Source organism: Rhinolophus ferrumequinum, chromosome 13 (assembly GCF_004115265.2).
Source record: "Rhinolophus ferrumequinum isolate MPI-CBG mRhiFer1 chromosome 13, mRhiFer1_v1.p, whole genome shotgun sequence".
Taxonomy (NCBI): Eukaryota; Metazoa; Chordata; class Mammalia; order Chiroptera; family Rhinolophidae; genus Rhinolophus; species Rhinolophus ferrumequinum.
Window position 1 is genome coordinate 39,357,042 of NC_046296.1, and position 24,587 is coordinate 39,381,628.

At 43.9% G+C, this 24,587-nt stretch overlaps 1 protein-coding gene across 3 annotated transcripts in view; it reads right to left on the minus strand.

The window, feature by feature from the left end:
- The window catches only part of PRKCE (protein kinase C epsilon), a 467,029-nt gene that overhangs the window by 30,945 nt on the left and 411,497 nt on the right, over positions 1-24,587 (minus strand). For all 3 annotated transcript variants that reach the window (XM_033124970.1, XM_033124969.1, XM_033124971.1), the window contains one exon: positions 1,410-1,548. In XM_033124970.1, coding sequence (XP_032980861.1) covers positions 1,410-1,548 — 139 coding nt within the window. The remainder of the gene's footprint in view (positions 1-1,409; positions 1,549-24,587) is intronic.

The following is a 24,587-nucleotide window of genomic DNA, read 5'->3' on the forward strand; positions in this document are numbered from 1 at the left end:
TCTGATTATGACTCGTCTTTACAGGGAAGCCCTTAGTGGTCCACAGGTTCTGCAGGAGAAAGGCCATTTTCCTTGGTCCTCTACCCTAATCTCATTACTAAGAGCACTAAGCAATCCTACACCACTAGCGTTCTAGCTACACTATTTTCCTTTCTTAAAAAAGGCCAAGAATGTTCTCACCCTTTTGTCTTGGCTCATGTTGGAGTGTCCCAAATTCTCATTCATTTATTCAGTCAACAAACCGTTACTAAGAGCCCGGTTTTTGTGCAGGATCCTGGAAGTACCCAGATTAGAAACAGCCCCTGCCCTAAAGGCTTCAGAACTCAGGGATCCTGAACCTCTTCCCTTGCCCCACCCCCACTCAGTCCTCCCTATTGTTTTCAGGAATGTTCCCCACCCTCCACACCAAAGGAAATCCTGCTAATTCTTTACAACTCAAATCATCCACCAGGTGCTCCAAGAAGCCTCCCCATCCTGAGGATACCATCTTGTGTTTCGTACCTATTTATTCTACTTATTTAGTTATTTACTTACCTGTCACTCCCTCTGAACCAAAAGTTCTTTTAGGAGAGCGACAAGTGTCTTAGTCAATTCTTTATCCCTACATTGCTTTGTGTCTAGCAGGTGCTCAAACAATGCCCACGGAAAGGAAATGAAATCTAAATGTGCTAACACATACCTAACCACCATGGGCAATGCTTAATGGGGATTGGTACTTCCTTCCCATTTTATATGTGTCAGAACCCACAAGACCACTTTTATTAAGTATCTATGATTGGCTATGTCTTAAACCATATCACACTAGGTATCTCTCAGCTGGGCAAGACTGACCTGGAGAAACTCAAGGCAAACAAACACTTTATGATGAACAAAATATCCACACAACTTTCACAAAAGGCAGCCCATCGGCGAGGCTTACAATGAATATCTCTGATCTGCATTTATAATGAGCCAGGCACTCTCTTTCTCCTCGATCCTGTGTGCTCCCTACGTAGAATCACCGCTGCACTAGAAATGGCAAATAATTCCTGGTGTTACTGCAGACAAATTATAGTGGATTAATGGCTGCCTTTATCAATGGTATTCCTTTATTCGGTGTATAAAGAAGTGAAAACAGTGACACAAGTCAACAAATTTCTCTTGGTCCTAGTTTCATCGGTAGCTCCGGACGGGATGGAAGAGTAACAATGATGAGGCGGACTAACCAGATTTGGGGAATGGCCTGTTACTCTCAGCTCACCAGTATCTCCCCCTTCACCACCACTTCCTTATGGACACATCAGCAAGTCTTTTCTCCCTCTTTCCTGGGATCCATCCTGATTTTTCAGACTTTCCCCCCAGCACCACTAGATGACCCCAGTTCACGGGGATGAAACAGGAGGAGGAGCAGACCTTGTACACTGTCTTACCTCAGGAGCGATGTAGTCAGGAGTCCCACAGAACGTGGTGGTCGTCACACCATTCAGAATCCCTTCCTTGCACATCCCAAAGTCGGCCAGCTTGCAGTGACCTTCTGCATCCAGAAGGATGTTGTCCAGTTTCAAATCCCTGCAACATGGGCCAGAACCACATTGTTAATGCTTCACTCATCCCAATAGGGTCTTCTTGAGTTGGAGAGAGAGGCACATCTCAGGGAAATCTGCTATAGAAAGGAAAGTCTTAAGGAGGCTTGACCTGCCAGCAACCAACCTCAAGGCAGGTCTCTGCCTACGAGGGCCAACCCCCAAAGGAGCCAAGTTCACCCCAACATGAGGGAGGAGGTTCTGTTACCCCAGGAATAGCTCAAGACTGTTGTGGTTAATAGATTCAGTAGCTATTCATTGAAGCAATATTATGTGCTGAAATTCATATTATTTAGACCTTGATATGAAAGAAAGAAGCAACTTATCCCCTTTCCTTTGTGAGTGAACCATGCAGATCAGCTGGAGGAACAAGACTGACACATGTTAACATCAGTGAGGCAGACAAAACCACATAAGAATCAGGTGCTACTTTACAGGGCACTGACTGTGTGAACTGTTGCATTTCAGGGAGTAGACAGACCACTGATGGCTGGTGCAGGCAGGAGGGCTTCCAGGAAATGGTGACTCTCGAGAGAAGCTTGGATAGATGGTAAGGTTTGGAAAGATCATGAAGAGAAAAAATGGGAGGGCGGGGAAGGCCAACACAGGAGATACAAAAGGTGAAGAGAGGAGAGAACTGGATCCCACTGAAGGTGAGAAGAGACAGGCCTGCTGAAACCAACCACAAAGAACCTCAAATGCCAGGAAGAGGGGTTTGACATTCACGCTGAGGGCAATGGGAGCCCTGCCTACATGTGTACCATGTGTTTGCATGATCAGTATTTTAGAGGCAAGCAGGCTGAGTGAGGGAAGCGTCTGGGGCAGGAAGGAAGACACACTGGTTGCAATAACCAGGACCTCCAGAGCTCAGGTGGTTCTGCGGTCAGTGAGGGCCATGGCCATAGTTGGCCTCAGCCAGTAGCTGATGTTACAGTTACCTCCCTTGTAGCTGGTGTTACAGTTTGAGGTCTGTGTCAGATTTTTACATAAAACCTGGGATTCTGGACGTGAATTCCCTAGTAACCAAGTCTGCAGACCCCAGACTTGTCCCACAGAAGGTCCCAGACTTTTGAACGGAGGTCTCTGCACCCCAAGCCTTCCTCGCAGTCACTCTGGGGTGGAAGTGTCTTGCAAAGAAGGCCCATTGCCTTGCACACAGAGCCAGAGGGGCCCTTCTCACAAGCCTGCTGGCGTCGGGACGTGAACTCCTCCACCATCAGGAATCCAGGCCTGAGTGCAAAGGTGGGTCAGGAAGCATTTTGGGGCCTGCCTGCTTGCACCATGGCCCCTGTTTCCACTTACAGCTGGGACGTCTTGAGAAAAGAGCACATAAAATGTGCTGCTGTAAGCAAATGCTCGTGAACTACAGAAAGTACAGTGAACCCAACCAGCCAAGCCACTAGGACCCGGGGTCCCTGACCCCCAATCCTGGCCACTGTGTGTGGTCAAGGCTCAGCTTTGTCTGGGAGTGGGAGAGCAGTGAGATGAATAGCAGCGTGGCTCTGGCATAGGAGGCCTGGGTTTTAATCACTGTTGTAACCTGGTCCTGGTGAAGTCACCTTGCTGGTCTGTTACCCTATCTGTCAACTTGGGTCAGATACATTCCTGCTCGGAAGCTTGTTTTCATGTGTGAAAAATCAGTTTGTAATACTGTTACACCCACTTCCTTCACGAGGAAACTGATCAAGAGGGAACTAGGTGTCCGGTCTGCCCAGCTGTGGTCTTGGAGAGGTATGCCCACTGAGTTACGGCCCCTGCACACTCTCTAGAGTTGCCTTTCCAAGACTTACAGGACTGCATCATGATCACCATGGCAACATTCATCGTAACAACAACAACAACAACAACAACAACAACAATAACATGTGGAAAGTACCTCGAGGTCTACAACCCACATTCATGTTCTGAACACCCCTGAGAGTTAGGAAGAGCACGCTCAGCTATTACTAGGGCAGAAATAAGTACAGAGAAGCCAGAAGAAGGTAAGCGATTTCTGCAAGCTGACGGGGATTGGTGGAACTAGGATCTGAACTCAGGTCTGCTGCTCGGGAAGCTGGTGTTCTTGCCTCAGTGTACCACACTCCTCTACCTTCCTGCCTTCACTTGGGGGGGCCTCTTTCAATGCCAGCCCCCAACCCCGGCTTTATAAAAGACCCCACATGCCACTGCTCAGAGCTCTTTTTTAAAGCTTTTGTGTCATAGAAAGGACTCGTTCTAATTTGTATGAATGGAATAGATTCAGAAGAGTCCACACCAGCCTGAACCTTGCCCTTGTTCTCAAAATTGCCACTTAGCATTTCTGGCACATCAGGCTCGGTCTTTCCTTCTACTCAGCGTTCCTACTTAGGGCAAGAGAAGGTGGCATGTCGTATTTCTGCCCACCTCCCGCTCTTCTTTCCCTGCCTGGCCCTAATGCAGATGCACACCATCCCTTTGCTTCTTGCCCCTATTCCCTCCTGGGGGGGAGATTGCTCTTGCTGAAGGTCTAAGGTGAAGCATGTGTGAAAGTGGCTGCCCCTCTGCTGTGGCAAAGGGAGGCCCCGGGCCAAAACGTTTCTTTCCACTGTCCTGCCACTGAGGCCTGAAATCCCGCGAGTCACTTCCTCAGAGGCCTCCTCCACTGTCTGTATTTCTCTAAAACTCTTGTCCCATGGAAGAGACAGTGACTTATGTTCCTTTCCTTTGTGACAGGAAGATTAGTGAAGCGTGAAAGACCCCTGGGGGCCAGATGGGCCATTCCTAGAACTTTATTCCTCTGGGTGTCTTCAGTCTCATTAAAAAGTAAAATACTGACACCACTGGGGACCAAACTTGTCCAGTCCTGGGCTCTCAGTGAGTTCCTGAGTGGGGTTTCAGTGTGGGGGAGAGCTCAGGGAAGCCCAGGGCTACATTTCCTCAGGCAGAGAAAAAGAGATGAGAGAATGCCCTTGCCTACAAGGAATAGGAGACGAGGGCTGCCGAAAGAAGGTGGCATCCCTGAAATTCCGTCTCTTGCACAGCTCACTGAGGTCTGTGGTCCACTTATGGTTCCCCACTTCTCCATCTCAGCACTGCTGTCCTGGGACCCATGACTTTCTACTTCCTATTCCTGTCCCATGATTCTCCCACCTGCTGGTTTTAAGTGCCACCTCTTCACTAGGGGCCTCTAAACCTCCCTGAGAAGGGGGGTTGGGAACAGCCACTGGCCCTGTCTCTGTTAAAACGCAGCGCTTTCGCTAAAAAAAAAAAAAAAAAAAAAAAAAAAAGCCTTGTCTGCTTCCAGCCTTGCCTGCTCTGAGGCCCAGCTTGCAGGGCAAGTTGAGTGGGCATGGCTCCTTCCTGAGAGTCCCCACAGTGCTTGGGTCATGGCTGGGCACATAGTAGGTACTCATCAAACTTGACTCACAAAGAAGGAGTTCTGTTTAGATATTAACCCCTGTCTACTCAGTCCTCAAATACAAGTCCAGGGTACTTTTGCAAACTGGGGACATTTTTAAGGAGTGGAGTCATTTTTCTAACGGGGAAAAATGCAGCAAAATCCCTTTCCCTAATATGAGCCAGTGTCACTAGCCATTGCTTATTAAGTTAATCTATTAATAGTTCCACTTAATCCCTTTCAATAGGTAATTCATGTGTTCATATTAATAAAATCCAATGTATAAAGAGGCATATACCGTGTTTCCCTGAACATATGACCTAGCTGGACCATCAACTCTAATTTGTCTTTTGCAGCAAAAATTAATATAAGACCCAGTCTTATATTATACCGGGTATTATATTATAGTAAAATAAGACCCGGTCTTACATTAATTTTTGCTCCAAAAGACGTATTAGAGTTGATGGTCTGGCTAGGTCTTATTTTCAGGGAAACATAGTAGTACGTATTCTCCCTCCTGCATCTGTTCCTCAGGCATTCCTTTCTCTCTCTATAGGCAATTGCTTTTTATTCATTCTTTGTGTATCCTCTTGATCACACTTTATACGTAAATAAGAAAATGTTAACATATGGAGGCATACCTTGGAGATATTGCAGGTTTGGTTCCAGATCACTGCAATAGAGTCACACACATTGTTTGGTTTCCTGGTACATATAAAAGTTATGTTTACACTATACGGTAGTCTATTAAGTGTGCAATAGCATTATGTCTAAAAAAACGCACATACCTTAATAAAAAAATACTTTCTTGCTTAAAAAAAAATGCTAATGATCATCGAAGCCTTCAGATTGAGTCATAATCTTTTTTTGCTGATGGAGGGTCTTGCCCTAGTAACGTTAAAGAGCACTGATTACAGATCACCATAACAAATATAATAATAACAAAAAAGTTTGGACTATTATGAGAACTACCAAAATATGACACAGAGGCACGAAGTGAGCAAATGCTGTTAGAAAAATGGTGCTAATTGACTTGCTTGATGAAGGGTTGCTACAAACATTCAATTTGTAAAAATCACAGTATCTGCAAGTGCAATAAAGAGAAGCACAATAAAACACGGTATGCCGGTATTCATTTACTCCCCCTTAACTAAGTGGAGATTACTATATGCATTCATTTGTACCTTACCTTTCCCCTTTAATATACTGGAGATCTTTCTGTCTTGGCACATAAAGGGCCTCCTACTTCTTTTTTATGGCTGCATAATACTCCACCATATTTATTGGGGGGCATGTTTAGGATGCTTCCAAGACTGTGTTATCGAAAACAGAGCTTCAATGAATACGCTTGTACATGTGATGTCTCGCACATATCTGAAGGTAATTGTATACATTTCCTAGAAAAGACATTTCTGAATCTGATAGGACAAGAATGTGGATTTCAGTGCATGTTGCCAAACTGCCCTCCTTAGCGGCTGAACAATTTTCACTTCTTTCAGCAGTATATGATAGTGTCTGTTTGCCAAGATGGTATGTTATCAAGTTTCTGGTAGTCTGGTAGGTGAAAACAGTATCTCAGTAGATGCTTAAGTATCTCTATAAGTTTGAACATTTTTCATATATTTAAAAATAATCTGTATTTTTTTCCCTGTAAACTGTTGCCCATTTTCCTTTTGTGGTGTTTGTTGTTTTTTTAATTGATTTTTAGGAGCTCTTTCTATATTAGGGAACAAACTTTGTGTGGGCTAAGAATTATAAATACTTGTCCTAGTTTACTGTTTGACTTTTGACATTACTTGCAGTGGTTTTGCCATGCTGATATTTATTTTTATGTAATTGAGTTGATGTTTTATTTTTATGGTCTTTGGATTTTATGTCTTAATTTGAAATGGTTTACTCATTTCAAAGTTATAAAAGCATTCTCCCAAGGTTTTTCCTACTACTTTGATGCTTTCATTTTACAAACTTGTCTTTGATGTATTTGGAATTTGTCCTGATAAAAGGTGTGAAGTATAGATTCAACTTTGTTTCCAGACATCTAGTGAATTGTCCCAATTCCATATGTTGAATAGTTTATACCTTTTCCTCATTGACTGAAATATCACCTCTATAAATACTGGTGCTAGATACCCCACATGCATTTGGATTTATTTCTGTAATCTTCATTCTATAACATTGATCTGCACCAAACTTTTTAAACGATTATAGGTCTATAATATGTTTTAACATCCAGTAGGGCTGGTCCCTTATTATTTTTTTTCAAAATTTCCTGGCTACTCTTGCTTATTTTTCCATATGAACTTTAGAATCATCTGTCTAGTTAAAAAAAAAAAAATCCTGGTGGTGATTTTATTGGGAACAGTTTAAAGTTATAAATTAACTCAGGGAGAATTTATATTTTTATGATGTTGAGTCTTCCTATCCAATAATATTGTTTGTTTTTCTATTTGTCTGTTTTCTTTAGGGGCATTTTAAAGTTATCTCATATCGATCTTGTACATATCTTGTTACAGTTTATGGTAGCCTGCTGGTTGTCCCAATATCCTTATGTCCTTAGTGAGAGAATTTTTTTTTTTCTTGCCATGCACAGAGCAAAGCAGGTATGAATGAGAATTCAAGGCTTTCCTTAAAACTTAGTTATGTGACTAAGTTCTAGCCAATCAGATGCGTGGAAGTCTTAACAGGAAGAGCCTTACTCTGCTTTTTCTATTTTCTATTGCCTAAATGAGGATATAATGCCTGGAGTCCTGGCATGTGCTTCTTTGACCAAAAACACAAGTTCCAGGCCCCAGGAGAGCCCACTTCCAGATAATGTTCATATGAAAAAGAAATAAACTTGTGTCTTATTTAAAGTACTGTTGTTTGGGGTTTATACGTTAATTGCAACTGAATCCACTTCTAAACAATCCAAGTTATTAATTTATATTTTAAATTCTTATCATAAACGGAGTCTTTTTTCCATTACATTGTCCATCTTGTTGCCCACGTGTATACTAGTTGTTGATTTCTGCTTCTCATTCTGTGCCCTGCCACTATATTACCGAACATATTCCTTTTGTGTGTGTATTTTCCTGTTGGTTCTCCTGGATTTTCCAAATCATCTGTAATTAGTGATCATTTTTACCTGCTCCTTTGCAGTGTTTATATTTCAAACGTCTTTGTCTGATTGTGTAGACTAGCGCCTTAAGAACACTGCTAAATAAAAGTGGTGATAGCAAGCATCTTTGGTAGTCCCTGATTTTAGAGGGGCCCCTCCCAGACTCTCTTCCTCAAGTGCCTTTGTCATTGTCTTTGTTGCTTGGCACCTGGACTGAAGACTAGCTTACTGTATCCTCCCTCAGAATGAAGACTTGTGAGACCTTTCATGGAACCTTTCTTCCTTCCCCAGCTGCCAGAGGGCCAAATGGTTGTGGGCTGTGGGGAAGCGGGGAAGGAGCAGGCCATGCAGTGTCCCTCTAGTTCAGGGTTTCTCAACCTTGGCACATTGGAGCTAGACTGACATTTGGGGCTGGATACTTCTTTGTTGTGGGGGCTGTTCTGTGCTCTGCAGGATGTTTCGTAGCATTGCTGTTCTCTATGCTTTAGATGTTGTTAGCAAACCCCCACCCCCAGTTGTGACAACCAAAAATGTCTCTAGATATTGCCAAATGTCCCCTGCAGGGCCTCTGGTGGGACAACTACTACTATAATCTAAGTCTTAAGTGGTGATCAAGGCTCCAAGATGGCCCAGATCTGTGAGCCAAGTAGGGATTTGGGAGCAATACTCTGGCTTTCAGGAAAGGGTGCATTTGCCTGGAGTGTCCCCTGCCATTTTATCCCTGGGAGACAGCAATCCTGACCACACCAATACTAGTAACATTTGAAATGAGAGGAAACCGAGGCTCAGAGAAGGTAAGTCAGTTGCCCGAGGTTGCCTGACGGGTAAGAGGCAGAGTTGAGTTGCCTCCACGTGACTGCCCGTGACCACCTTTCAGATCAAATGTGAGATCCATGAGTTGAAAATCTCTGTCTGCTGATTGGACCCAAATTCCTGTGGGCTGGGAAAGAAAGTCTTCGTGGTGAGAAGGGGAATACAGAGCCCGAGAGGTCACAGTTGCTGACAGGAAAGGATTGATTTAGGGCTGCATGGTAAAACCAAGGCTCCCTTGGGGTAGGAGCACAGATCTTTTCCAGAAACTCCGAAGACATCAAGAAAGGAAATTCCCAAAACAACGTACATTTTTAAAAATTCTATAAAACCTGAAGGGGGGTCGGTGTGGGGGGAAAGACCTAGTAGTTATTTTCATAAAGGAAAAAAAGGCTTATCTTCTAAAACCAATTGTGCTTTATTTATTAGAGTGGGAAACGGGAAAGGGATCTGTGAGTGAAAGCGAAGATCTCTAAGATGAGGTTGCTGTGCCATGGGGAAGAAACGGTCTCACAGGGAGGGAGAAGTGGTGCGGCAAGGTCTTAACATTAGGGAAGACTGCTGGAGATGGGGTGAGAGCAGGGGCAGGTCAAATGTTACTTTCACTTTTAACAAAAGTATTCTTTTAATGTGACAAGAAATCACCTGTTGACATTTCTAGAAATGTGGATAATTTTGGCTTCTAAGAATTGCCTCCCCCCCCCCCCCCCGGTGCTATCCATACATCTAATTCAGTGTCTAATGGCTTAAGTATACATAGTGGTTGGTGCCTACATGTTATGATCTGAAATGCTGGGTAACTCCCCCAACTTCTCTTTTCGTAATGTTCAGATAGGAAGTGAGATGCTTCTGAATCTGAATTTTAACTCTGCTACTTACTAGCTGGATGATGCTAGGCTTGTCCAAAATATCTCTGGGACTCAGTTACCTTACTTGTAAAATGGGGATAATCTTGCCAAGACTGAATGATATAACCGAGGTGAAAGCTCTAGCACAGTGCCTGATATGTGGTAGTTACCCCAGAAATTCTGCTCTCTCCAGGGATCTTCATCAGTCATTTCTTAATATACATATCCTGTTAGGGCAAGTCACTAGATCCCTAACAAGCTTTAACTTTTTAAAAAATATTTTACCTTCTACTGTGTATAAGCCACCGAGATAGACACTGTGAGAAGAAAAACAGGAAGCACATGCAATTATAACATATGGAAGAAAGTGATGAATGATACTTAAATGAGAGTGCGAGAAAACGCGTGGTGTGCGAGAGAGAGAGAGAGAGAGAGAGAGAGAGAGAGAGAGAGAGAGAGAGAGAAAGAGAAACTTTCAGCCTACCCTAGTGAGAAAATCAGGGGATTCATTTTCTCTGGGCCTGGGGACTGACACTACAAGGGAACACCAAGTGCCTCAGGGGAGAAAGCAAAGGGGGAGGCAGATAGAGAGCAGGGGTGGGGCTGCACAGGTGTTACTAATCAGGATTGAGGTGACAGCTTCCAGACCCTAGCAGACTTCTCAGGACCTGGAATGGCCACACCGTGAGCACGACCTTTCTGCAGGGCCCTGACGACCTTTCTGCAGGGCCCTGGGAGCTGCTGTGGCTAGCAGCTTTCATCCGTCCCTGTGCTCTGTGGTTCCCCACGTGCTAGCACACACCTTATCTCCTTTACTCCCAACAACAGCCCTGGGCGGTAGGTATCATCATCCACACTTTACAAAGAACTTGGGGGGCACAGCGGCTCACAAAGGTGAGCTGGGACCTGAACTTCATAAGTTGGGTGGAGTCCTGTTTTCTTCACATGACTCATCAGTGGTCTCATGTGAAAATTCATCCTTTTCCATTTGTAAACCTTTATTTTCCCAATTTGATGGCAGATTCCCCAAGAATAAGGGCCAGAAACTCTTCTGTGTAAACCACACAGCATTTAGCAAAGGGTTCGCAAACATGGCAGCCTTCACATATAAGAAAAAATTGAAAAAGGTTTTTTTTTGCTTGACTTAAAAATTCACCCTACAGGAAGAGACTCATAAGCCCCTGTCTTCTTCACCCAGCCTCCATTTCTTGATGCCCTCAACATCCTGGCATGCTCAACTCCTCTGGCATGCTAATTCCACAAAGCTCAGGCCTGAGTGCCATATTAACGACAGCAAATTCTTCCATTTACTTGAAGATAAGAGATTAGAAAGATTACTTTGCGGATGCCAAGTATTTGGATCGCCAGAGAACAGGCCTTCGGGGAGGTTATGAAGAAACTCTTCTTGTTTTTGGACAAATAGTGGAGACTCGTGAATGACTGTGGTTAATCAGATGGGAATACAGGCTCTTCTGGTACATGTTGCCAAACACCCTCACCAACATAACAACATATTCAAGAGGAAGACAATTTTCCCCTTCAATATAGTCAGACTCCCCTCAACAGTGGGGTAGATGGTGGTGACTGGCTGCCATCCTAACACTCCCAGGGATGCCAGATCACGCAAGTCTCACCCACGCCAGAGAGGACAGTAAGCAAGAACCATAGGACAGCACCTCACACCTCTCCATCAAGTAGAAAAAGCACAGTTTGCTTCCGAATAAAGGTAACTGATTTAAGAATTCTCCATTGAAGTGCTGACACCTGAGAATCAACAGTAATATTTCACTCTGGGCCAATCTGTAGGGAAAATCCTTCTCCAAGTCTTTTAATAGGAATAGCTCAATCATTTAGGAATAAAATAATAGCTACCATTTTTTCCCCCCGAATGTTTTTGTATGCCAGGCTCCGTGTTAAGTCCTTCTGTGATTTATCTCATTTTATCTCACAAATAGCCTATGAATCTGGTAGGACTATTACGATCTCCATTTTAAAGGTGAGTAAGAAGGCTTGGGGGGATTGTCTACCTGGCTCAGGACATACAGGTGGTGAGTGACAGAGTTGGCTCTGCCTGACATCAACTCCCATGCTCTTAACCACTTTGCTATGTGGCTTGAGGAAGGAAAAAAAAAGTATCCACACGGTGGGACTGAGAAGCCAGTTGTTGCTGTTGGGGTGATGGTTGTTTTTGACTCACGGCAACATGGTTTTAAGATGTAATGGATAAGCCAGTCTCAAGAGAGCAGACCTTCAGTTGCTACAGCTGGAAACCTGAGGTGTGAAACAGCATCCCCAGTGAGAGCCAAGGTAAATAGCCTGGCACAGTACCTGGACATTAAGACTTCAAATCACCGTAAAGTAACATCTGATTACATGGTTGCCCAATTACTTTTTTCGTTTTTAATCCACAGCAATGAAAGCAAATCTTATCCTTAATACTCATAGATAATATCATGACCCCCACTGATGGAAAATAGGCCTTTACTTTGTGACCCCAACAAGTGAGATATGTTGCCCTGACTGTCACCAAACTTATACTTAGTGCCCTCATTCCTTTCCAGGCCATCAATCAACTTGTACTTTGACCTGCTTATTTGGGGCTCAGTGTATAGACTGGGGCTAAGGACAGCGGTGACCTAAAGCAAGGTGTTTTACCGTCCTCATTTCAGAGATAAGATGGCTAAATGAGTGAATCCCCAAGGACCCTTCTCGTCTAAGATCCTGGGATGTGAAGGCAGCTAGAGCCCATGAAGCTTGAACTTGCAAGCCTGGCTGTAGCACCCCAAAGGTTTCCCCTTCCACTTTGGAGTGAACCCTTCTTTACCAACAGGCATTTTATACAAAATGTAAGTCAGATGATGCTCTCCTCCTGCTTCCATTCTTCAATGGCGCCCCAGGGACGTGCTTCCTAGCATGGCATGAGAGGCCCTCTGCGGTCTCCACCAGCCTGGACTTCTGGTCTCATCCCTCACCACACCCCCTGAGAATCCACACCTGGGGCCTGTGGGGCTTTGGGGAGGTTCCCAGGTGTGCGAGGCTGTCTCCTGCCTCGACGTCCTGGCATAGGCCCTACTACGAGGGTCTGTCTTCCACAGTGTAATCCTGAGGTTCGGGCCTGGAACGCCCCCAGCGCCTGATGCATCCTAGCTTCTGAAAAGCTGCTGGCCAAATGCATGACGGAATGAGGGAGCTGAGAAGTGAATTTGAGGATCATGGCCCCAGGCAGCCAGATGACCTGAACAAACATTTTCAGATAACATATGGAACTATGACCATCTATTATTATTAAAACGATACAATTAAGGTCCAAACCACCAGAGGCAGCTGACTCTGATGTTCTCTCACACCTTCTAAACCCTCCTCCCATTACACTCAGGAAGAATTCCTTTGTTAACTTCCAGCAGTTTCTGTTGCAGCTGGAGTGGAACTCGAGCACTGCACTCTGGCTCTGGGCTGACCCTCCTGTCCTCCACCATGTGGTGCCACTTCCCCACCCCCACCCCTCAATCTAGCCAAAGGGGTCTCTGACAGCTCCTTACACTCCCTGAGCAGGTTCCTTGAGCCCTTTGCCACTTCACTGTTTCCTCTCCCTGGAGAAAAGACTGCTTGTCATTCAGGTCCCTGCCTCCGTCCCCCTTCCTCTGAGGGGCCTCTCTCAGCCATCCTGCCATCCTGCCCCACCCCTGCCTGCCCCAGACCCTCACTTCCATCTCAGTCACCTCGGTTACGTCCTTTGCATTGTGATCACCATGTGCAATTACTTGGCTTCTGTCTTTGAGTTTCTCTCAACGAGCTCCATGAGAACAGGGGCTGCGTCTTCCTGTTCACAGCTTGAATCCCAGAGCCCTGCAAATGCCTGGGTGTTCACAGAGCGTCTGGATAAGATAACGGGCAGGATCTGTATTAAGCCCATCTTAACGATGGTTGAGTCAATGGCATGATTACTCCTAACGTGTTGCCTACTCGACCCTACTAGGCAACGTTCCACCATATTTACTGAGTTGCCACTCAGAGTCTGTCCTGTGCTAGACCTTGAGGATCCTGAGGGAGAAGACACAGTCTTTGTCCTCAAGGAGGGGTATGGAGGGAGAGGTGGACACGAGGCCAGAAATACTTAGGATGTAAGATCTACACCAGAGGGAAAGAAGACACCCCCACTGCCCTTAGAAGGCAAGGGCTGCCGCTCTTGCCTTTTTTGGGCCCAGAAATTTGTAGCTCAAAATCCAGCCAGCATTCTGTCATCACAGAAAGGGCCACTCCAGCTAAAGGACCAAGAGTAACCTTTCTGGGGGCGTGCCTGGAGCCTGGCGGAAGTGGACTGTAGAACCCTATGCAGGGCCCAGAATTTCTGGACGGGGAAGGCCAGAAAGCCATCCTTTAAGCTCCTTTGTCAGGATGAGAAGCTGCCAAAACTAGTAAGCCTACGTCTTCCATGACCAGCCCCATAAGGAGCCACGTGCTAGGAGAGTGGTCAGCACCTCGCAGGTCACTGCAGCCCCCGATAAAGAGCTGAGGAAACACAAATGTAGCTCCACATGAGTTGAGGGGGATGTAGGAAAAGCACGTCGTCCTGGTAAGTGGGGGTCACCCAAGTTACGGAGGATATCAGAAGCATCATGCAAGGCCAGGGAGCTGAAATGGACTGACCTCTGAGCGGACAGAGAACAGATTTTATTATTCTTAAGAAAAAGAAGTCTCACATTTGTATTTGTTTAATTTGGCCATGAGAGGAATTTGCTTTAAGACCGTGTGGTGCTTCTCAGCTAATCAGAAATATCAATGTGCGCACGTGTGTGTGCGTATGCATACGTGCTGCTAAGGAGGTCTAGGGTTGTGTTCATGCCCACACGTGTGTTTATGGGCTTAGGCCTATGGCTAATAACTAAGGAAAACACACAGGTCCACGAGGATCAGACAGGTTAAGAAGATCACTCTTTTTCATCAGGCAGGACACGATCCGCTGGCGTTTACCAAACAAAGACAATTAGAGCTAAAGACAGGCCCCCCCCTTGCCCCACTTGGTGAGTATTTACTGGGTACCTGCTATGTACCAGGGAGGTCCAGGTTTTAGAGTGAGGGCAGAGGTCTCCCAGGAGTTCAGCCTGCACATGCTGAGTCTGAGGTGCGTTGCAGGCATCTGATTGAACATCCTGAGCCGGTGGTGATATCTGAAGGTTTGGGCTGGAGAACTAATGAGCGTGGGTGAGATATTCTGAGAAGAGGGTAGCATGTGAGAAGAGGGCTAGAACTGGTCTCTGAGCGAGTCCAACATTTAATGGGCAGGACTTGCAGTGGACCAACCAGAGAGAAAACTCAGGGCACTGAGGTGCCTGAGCAGCCTCAGGAGGAGGGAGAATCTCAACCGTGGCGCGGGGTCAGTCACTGACCTGCTGTCTTAAGTTTGGTGAGTCAGCAGCTCCAAGAGCTCCGAGATCTTTTTGTCTAACTGAGGCCCAGGGAAATAGAGGTATTTGTCCTTAATTATATTTACTGACATTTTCTCTTTAAGCTTTGGGATTCCAATTTAGAAATAATAAATAATAATAAGTGTAGTTTTTCAAGAGAAGACTTTCCAAATCAATACAATATGTGCCACGGTCGGCCCGGCGAACAGCATTAGGAAAGTAAAGAACTGTAAATGTCAAACCCACCAGTGGGAAAGAGGAAAGGGATTTCCAGAATTCCACTCAGGAAAAAGAAAGCGACAATTCTGCAGGTGACACTGGGAGACAATGCCTTTGCATAAGACAGTAGCCGGCTCCTTGTGAGAAGAACCCCTATTCAGAGAAAACCCCCTGGAGCTCCATGTTCTCCATGAGCCTTCGGTCTCCGACCAAGAAGGTCCTAGCAGCTTCTCCTCTTCTTCTAGTTGAGGGAGCGCACTGATGCCCCAGACCAAGAACAGTTCAGGTTCCTGGGCCCCTCTCTCTCTCCGTTTCACCATGCCCACTGCCTTCTGGCTGCCCTCCCTGTCACTCCCTACCTACTGCTCCCTCTGCAGGGGCGACGGTACTCTGGACAGTTCTTTACTTCCTTCTCATAGAAAATCAGCTTTCGCCGAACTATGAGCCCTTCTAAATAATGTGCAAATCTGTTCAATGTCATTGAGCTAAGGACACTATGACTTGATATGTACCTTCTGCCAGTGACCCCCCCCCATAGGTTTATCAGACACAGATTGACTGGAATACTCTGGAGAGTTAGTGGAGGACATGAGCTGTGGGCGCAGCTTCAATACCACGTCTCAACTCCTGGCTGCAGAGGCCTAGATCCCCCTCTAGGCCCCTCCGAGCAGCCACTGCTTTAGCCCCTCCTTGGAGTCCACGGAGTCCAGCCTGATTTAGCTACTACGTTGTTTTTGTTTGTTTGTTTTTAAACCATAAGACCATTTTTGGAGCAGGATTTGGATTGTTTTGATGTCATTCAGCTACAATTCTGAGTGCTGCTCGTTCCTTGACTTTGCTGGCAATCACTGTCTGGATTTTAGCCTCAGGCTAGCACAGGTTGTTTGGGCATAGATGTGGATGAAATAGTAGTAAGTTATGTTCAGTGGAGGGAGGTACTTAAAACAGGTCGATCCTTCTCTGCCTTGGGAAAAAGTGATACCCAGCTTTTAAGCAAAGTCACTTTCAACTACAGTCAAGGTCATGGAAGTACAGTGAGGGCATGCAGTAGACACACTCAGATTTGGCATTTATAGTTTTACTATTCTTGAGCTACCCTGAGGGTCCATGACAAGTAGCAATTTCTACCTGTACAGAGTACATGTTTTAATTCAGGTTTTAAGGAAGCCCGTGTGTGGTGTAGCCAACTGGCCAGCAAATAAGTCTGACCAAGTGGAGACAGTGATGAGGTCTGTGAGAGAAATACGTAGTTCTCAGCCAGAAAGCAAGTGGTTTGACCAAATTAAACACAGGAACGGGCAATTTGTTGTTGGTTCGGATCTATGACCAACACGTCTTCCAAATATTCTACTCTGAAATGAATAAATCATGATTCGTGAATTTATTTTAGCAAGCACTATGGCAGAAACTGAAACTTTAGTGAAAACTAAAAAAGATGATTAACATTGTGCTGTGAAGATGTGCTCAGGCAACGTGTAACTCTCAACATCTCTATGTCTATCTCTCTATATTATATTAACTAGACTATATATTTTATTACATACATACTTCGTTGTATATTATTATATATGTACATTGTATTATATATGTAATAAAGTATACATATGTAATGAAGTATATAGTACGATTAATATAGAGACATATCAAATTAATATATGAAGAGATACAGCTATATAGAGAAATGTTGGGAGTTGTGTGTTGCCTGTATATGCACAATGTATACATGCAATCAAGTAGTTAACATGTAGCGGGAGAATGAGCCCAGGCCACATATAATTCTCAGTCTCCCTTTCTCTCATATATTAATCATACTATTAGGTTGGTGCAAAAGTAATTGCAGTTTTTGTAATTAGTTTTAACCCTTTAAACTGCAATCCCCTTTGCATCAACCTAATAGATACTTTGTGTATAATAAATTATATGTAATAAAGTGCATATGTGTAATAAGTATACAGTATGAATATTACAGTATAGAGAGATGTCGAGAGCTATGCATTGCTTTTATATACAATAAAGTATATATGTAATAAAGCATCTAGTATGATTAACATATGGAACAAATATTTATTTAGCATAAGTGTCTATGTGTATTTATATTTTATATAATATATGTATTTGTAGCGTAATGCAGGTACCTATAGTGTATGTTTTACATAAAATTATGAGAAGTTTCAGGGACTTCTTAGATTATATTTGGTGTTGTTGGTCTATTCCCAATTTTGAAATTTATTTTTACCTACCGGTGTATGCTAACAGACATAGAAACAACAACAATTACTCCTGAAGCCTTAGAGTATACAAATGGAAAATCTGTCATCCTTTCAGGTTAAAAAGAAATCACTGTTTTCATGTGTTTAACAGCCCCCAATGGAGGTTAATTAAACAAATGCTAATTTCCTAATCTGTTGATGACTGTCACGCAGTGTTTATTGCCAGAGATTAGCTGTTAAGATAGACATACCCACAACCAAACCTACTCTTTTTTTAAACATAAATGCTCTGATTTAATGGAAAATAACTGCAGGGCACAAGTATAAACTATAAAACAATTAAAATCATAAATTCAAATGGCAGCAATTCCCAGTGAGTCTTACAACATCAAACTAAGCAGCTGCCAATCTGAAAAGCTCTGCCCTGGGCCCTGCAGGTGAGCTGGCTCGAGCTGGGGCAAGAGACAGGCACAGGCGGCTTCCCATGGGTGGCCTCCAGCAAGAACCAAGGCTGGCTGGAGTCCCATGGGACAGCGGGATATCAACCCCAGGGCTCAGGAGGTTCCAGGGCAGAAGCTGCCCAGATGTTTCTAGACAACTTGTTTTCCTTTCATAGAAAACACCATTCATTCATGCATTCAAATATTTACTAAGCATCTACTTTGTGACATGTACAGTTCTTACCATGGAGGAAACACATTTCCTGCCCTCATGGAGCTTACATTCCAGCATGAAAGGAGACAATCAGTTAATATAAGAATAAATAACATGTTGAAGAATGAAAGTGCTTTGAACATTAGGCTAGGATTAACTGCGGTCCATGTTCTTGTATCTTTTCCATCAAGTGACAAGTACTTATTCAGCACCTTTTAAGTGCCCTGGCCTTTGTGAGATGACTTGCAAGAGGCATAATTCTAAGACTTGGCTTCTGCCATCCAGGTGAAGCAAGGAGAAAACCATAAACCCACCATGCTCATTTAGTGAATATTTACTAGTGCATCGCACAGACGATCTCATTTAATTCTCCCCAAAACTCTCTGAAATGGGTACTACTATTATTCCCACTTTATAGATAACAAAACTGAGACTCAGAGAGGGTGAATATCTTTCCCAGAATCCCACAGCTAGCATGGAAGTGCGGAACCAAGATTTATACCTCGCAAAGGGAGCTCCTAACCATACCCTCCACGCGTGTCTAAACTAAGTGGTGGAGACAGTCGGCACTGAAGGAGTTCCTGAGAAGCTATAAGCTCCTCGAAGAAGGACCCATATCTGTTACATTGTCTATCTTCTCTGCAGGCCCACAGTGCCAGGTGCCAGGAGAGGTCAGTGATTACTGACCGCCAGTCCTTCTCTGGTGGTCTCAGTGCAGGATCACCCACATTTTCCATCCCAGGAGTCTTTAGGTGTGTGGTCCTCCAGTTTTAATTTCTCCATACTGACATTTCATTGGTTTGTCCATCTTACTTTTAATGGTCAACTAGAGATCTAGATTTGGGACCCTTGGACAACTGGTTGAAGATCAAGGACATACGGACTAGGGAACGTTTACCAAAACAGGGACTCTCCATGATGCCATGCCTGAGATGGAGCAGGAGACTAAGACATCTCACAGACAAGAGTTTGAAGGTTACTCTGACTTTGATCTATCAACAATATGTGAATACAGTGATGGACTCTCACTGAGCCTCAGGTCCCTTACCTGTAAAATGAGAATAGCAATACTGATTTCAAAAGCTTACTGGGATGTTTAAATGAGATAATATGCAAAGAATTTATTCCAGTTCCTGGCACAGTGTTGGTGTTTGACAAATTAGTTTTAATTCCCCTTCATGGGCAATTTCCAAACTTGATCATCCAAACTACTGGTTTTAGACTCCTCCCTCACCTTCAACAAAATGACTTTCTGCCACATCAATAGATTTGAATGTCTGCTGTTCTGTTTTAGACTGACCATGTTACAAGTGATACGGTAAGGGTGCAACACGATGGGAGCAGCACCCAGAAGGGGAAACCAGAACGAAGAAATAGAAAGCGTAATTACAGAATGGTGGCAATCTTTGCTTCTGATTGTAGCAGGCTTTGTCATGGAAGGGTCGGGAGGGTACCTCCGTGCATGAGTTGTGGAAGGACAGGCGGTACCAAGTCTTGGCCATTTTAATACTCCTGTGATTTCTGAGCCAAGGGGACAAAGGTGAAGGGACTGTGAGCTGACCAGGCTGTGGTGTCCCACGGTCATGTGTAAGAGACATGGCTCCGTCCAGCCTCCTTGGTCCCTGCCCGTTTCCCATTTAGTTTCCAGCTTGCCCACCCACTGTACTCCTGACCTGCTCCATCTCTGTTCAGCAAAATTTCTTTTCTATGCAAGTTAGCCCGAGTTATGCTTACCACTACGAGCACAGCACTGGCTGAGAGCAAGACCAATACTGTGACGAGCCGTCAAGGGCAGCCGAACCAGCAATACTAAACGCGTTAGGCCTTCACGCTCTAAGAGAAGGCGGGCACACATTGTAGCCACTCAGTGGATGTTGACATGACCCATGAACATCCAGAAGCTGAGAGGTTGGAATCAGATGCTAGTTAAGGGTTCTGGAGCTCTCGCTCTCTCGCTACATTGTCTCTACAGCTGTTTCTGCTCCAACTTCAAAATAAGAGAAAACATTAAGCATCGTATTAAAACCTGCAGGAATTATTGTGAGGGACAAAGTATTAAAAGATTCTAAGGATCCAGTGTTTTAGCAATATTGTGAAGCAAGTATCAATGACGAGTTGTTTAAGGGCAAGGATCAATGATTTTTGAACGAAACAAACCTGGAAGCTAAATAAAGAGTATAAACTGCAGCAGCAGAGCTAACCAGAAAGGCCCAAATTGGCAGGTTTCTGGCCCTCAATCCTTTCTATTTCTGTACTTTGCCCCTCAACTCCTAGACTAAGGGTCTGGAGGCTTAAAATAGCACAGCTGACTCTAATTTTTAAAGCTCAACAACACCCATATTTCAGAAGCGCTCATGGAGTATAAGTCTATTAATGCTGAGTCTTAAGTAAACTGTACATTACTGAGCTGTGACTTCACTATCGGTGTCCTTTCCTCGTCTCACCTGTCTTTCCTCAGTGGTACCCCTCTCCCTGGTCCAGTGCCTGCTGCCTCTGTGCTCTTCTGCTCTCATCCAACGAGCTCCCAGGAAAGCCTGTGACAACAGTATTTATCCTCTAGGGTGAATGCTCAAGGGAAGAGGGAAAGGAATGCATATTTGTCAAAGTCTTACCATATTCCAGGTTCTGTGCTAGGTTCTGTGGGGGAGACCCAAGAACGCTAAGAAAGAGTTTCCACTAGGAAAAAGCTTTCAATCTGGTATTAAAATGGGAAGTAGATATTTAAGTAGCAATAAATGTCAAATAAAAGGTATAAATAGTAAGTGTTCACTTTGGGGCTCTTGCAGAAACTGTTCTCTCTGCCTGTAGCACTCTTCCCTTTTCTTCATTGGCCAACTGTCATCACTTCCTGCAAGAAGCACTCATGGGCTCCCCGAGTTAGGTTCAGTGCCTCTCCTAAGGATTCCCAAGGCACCCAGATCTCCCTTGCCCTAGTATTCATGACAACGAAATGTGAATGCTTACGGATTTGTCTGTCTCCCCTGCTAGGCAGTAAGGTCCACAGAGAGGAGACGAAGGGGCCGGAATGAAGGAACTGAGTCGAGTTGACCACTTTATCCCCACAGGACCTGGTACAGTGCCTGGGATGTAGCAGACACTTAATAAATATCTGATGGTTGCCTAAGAATGAACACAGGCACAAAGGAGAGCTCCGAAGAGTCCTCCGTTGTCTGAGGGGGTCAGCTGCCCTGACAGCAGGCACTTTGGAGTACTTACTAAAGAAAGAGCCATTGAATCATTTTCTTCTGGAAACTTAGTGTTGCCTGTGTCGCAGTTTGGATGCCAAGCTGATAAAACAACACTGCCTGAACCCACTCTACAAGAACCAACCTGTTGGGTTATTAGTACCCTGGCTTGGCAGCCCCAACCCTGTTGCTTACATCTGCCATGCTGTTTGCAAAGATTAATTTGCCTTAAACAATTTTTAATCATTTTAAACAGGTACTTCACTTAGACACAATGAAGACACGTACAACCCGATTTTGATTCACACTCCATTTTGTTATTGCGGTAATCCTGTAAGGAATGGAGTTTGATTTTCATGCTTATTTAATCCTAATGTGAATTAGGGAAGAATGACTCACTGCCATAGGCTGAACGTATGTTTTCTTTCTTAGAGGGTCCTGATTGAAGTACCTACTAAGTGTCTCTGTACAGTTAATGTTTTTTATGCCTATATCTATTGGTACATGTGAACTTAAAGAAGGGAATTATTCAAAAACACTGAAAAACGGAAAAAATTCCATCAGCCGCTTGTATTTGGCTAGATGACATCAATGGCTAATTCATTCCCCTCCTGCTCATACGCAGTTTCACCACATCCAGGAAATGGACTCTCCTGCTCCTCCTCCCCACTTTAAGCCCATCATGGTATAAGCCGACCTCCGGTTCGACATACTAACTTCAGAATGAATCTTTTCCAGATAAATTGATTCCCAAAAACTCAAAGTTTTATGTAAAACCCACTTGTTCCCTAAAATGTCCCCCCAAAGTCACTGTTAGGTTCATTTATCAGCTGTTTCCAAATAAACTTCTGGAGGAACATGGTATACAAATATGGTATCACCTGCTTTTCAAAGGTCTCTTTGCTTTTATGCCTCTTCGCTTTTACGAAAAACCTACATCACTACCTATTTTTGATAACTTGAAAGAAATCCAAAGAGGATTTTTGCTTTTACAAAAATAGCAATTCCTTGCTTTTGGGTAATACTTTTGACTTGCCCCAAATTCTTTTATCCTCATTATCTCATCAAACCTTATTTCAGTCTCACTACTTCCCAGTAACTGCCCCACAATTGGAGGTAATAGTTTAAGACATTAAAGTGTGTTGACTTGCTTATCTTTTTACTCTGAGTTTCCTTTAAACAGTGTGTAGACAAAAAAGGTGGAAGGGGGGGTGCTCAAGTGTGTTCCTTTGTAAGGCTTTTCCTTTCCTTGTATTTGCACATTTTTGATAGTGAACTTGAGTCAACTTTCTTCTTAAAGATTACACATTCCAGGGAGAAGTTTCAGAAACCATGACCATGGAGCCGTAAATATTGCCACAATGACCATGGCAAGGAGGTCTCAAAAGTTTTCTAGAATCTCTTCTCAAGCTTTACTAGGGAGGACAGCACTTAATTTTCAATGAAAAAATTATTTGGCTTCACTAGCTCTTCTAAGTATAATGGACGCAAACACTTATTGGCACCGAGCTAAAGAAAACAGACTATGGTGTCAGAAAGAGCAAGGTTCCAAAGTTGCTCCCCTACTTCCTGATTATGGGACCTTTTGGTTTCATGTTACAACGTGAAGGCTCAGTTTCTTCACGTGTAAAATGGGGACAATACTATCTACCTCACAGGCTATGTTCCTGAGGGTTACATGAGAGAATATATGAGAAACACTTTTTACCAGGCACAATTTAACCCCTCAATAATTTCAAAGTGGAGAGTTTCACATATCAACCCAGACTTTGGCAAAATCAGAGGGGTGCAATAAGGGCTATTTAGGGTATTTCACCAGTAAGGGCATTTAAAGAAACCTAAATGTAAAACTTATCCATGGTCAGAATGGTGGTTACCTCTCGGGGTTGGGGGTGGTAATGATTTTAGGGACATGGGAGAGCCTGCTGGGGTGCTAGATGCAATCTGTCTATATCTGATCTGGGCTACATAAGTATATATTCATGTAAAATTTTGTTGCCATCTAAGAATTGTGGACTTTATAATAGTCCTATTATATCTCAATAAGGAAAAAAGAAAAATGGAGGAAGGGAGGGAGAGAAGGAAGGAAAGAGGAAAAAATGGGAGAGAAAAAGAAAAAATGGAGCAGGTAAATGATTTTTCCCATGGTCTGCTTTGCTTCTTTCAAGTTACGTACAAACCCAGTTCAGGAGAGGCTTGTTCAACGAGTGTGCTGACTGGCTAGAAAAAATAGTGCCATCTTTCTTTCCTCCACGATCAGATCCTAACTCTTGTACAGAGGCACTCAGGAGTGTCATTTTGGGTATATATTTAGGCGTAGGAAGCCATGAGGCTATGTTTTCAGAAATGGTATGTTGGTCTGTTTTCAAACAAGATGTGCCTATTGGCACGTGCTCAATGCCTAATGCTATACGACCCTTGGTAAGCCTGACCATCAACCTAGAATTTCCCATCAACAAATTGGTCAACATTTTCTAGCCATCCCTCAGAAAACCCCCACCCTGCCAGGTCCCGTAAATTCCCTATGGGCACCTATACCATCTCAAAGCCCACTGTGTTGTGCTGTACAGGCTGGGCAGGTATTTGCAGGTATCCACCCATGGGTGTCAAAGACAGTGAGTGAATGCACCGGACACCCTGGAGTCAGAGAGAACAGAACGAGGAGATTTCTTTCAGTGTGTAGCGTGGAGCCCATCTCAGGCATGTGGACTGGTGCCTCCTCAGACTGATCTCACACCATAAAGAAGCCAGAAACAATGCAGTATCTACTTTACGATAAGTGAACTGAGGTGAAAATGAAAATTGTCTACCTGTGTATTCTTAATCCTTTTAATCCCAAGAACACCAAACCATTACTGGCATAAACCTTGTCATAAAAGATACTGAAAGGGTGGGGTGAGGTTAACGTGCCCTGGTTAGATAGAGTTGTGATGATAAAATGACTTTAAAAAAAATTGTTTTGTTTGAAATAAAATTTGTCTGGAGAGAAGTGGTTTTACTTTGGGAATGGATCCAAGCCGTTCAAATGGATACTGCCACGTGTTCAAGTTAAACACACATAAGGGCCACAGTGGTGGGAAATTGATATTAACACATTAATAACAAGAGAGGAGCATATTTACCCTGTTCTAGTTTTTACAGTATGGCTAGATTAAGTACCTTTCTTGAGTTAATAGTTATAGAAAAAAAAATCCTCTGGTTTTTCAAGCATGGGTAGAATCCTTTGAAAGAAAGTTCAATAC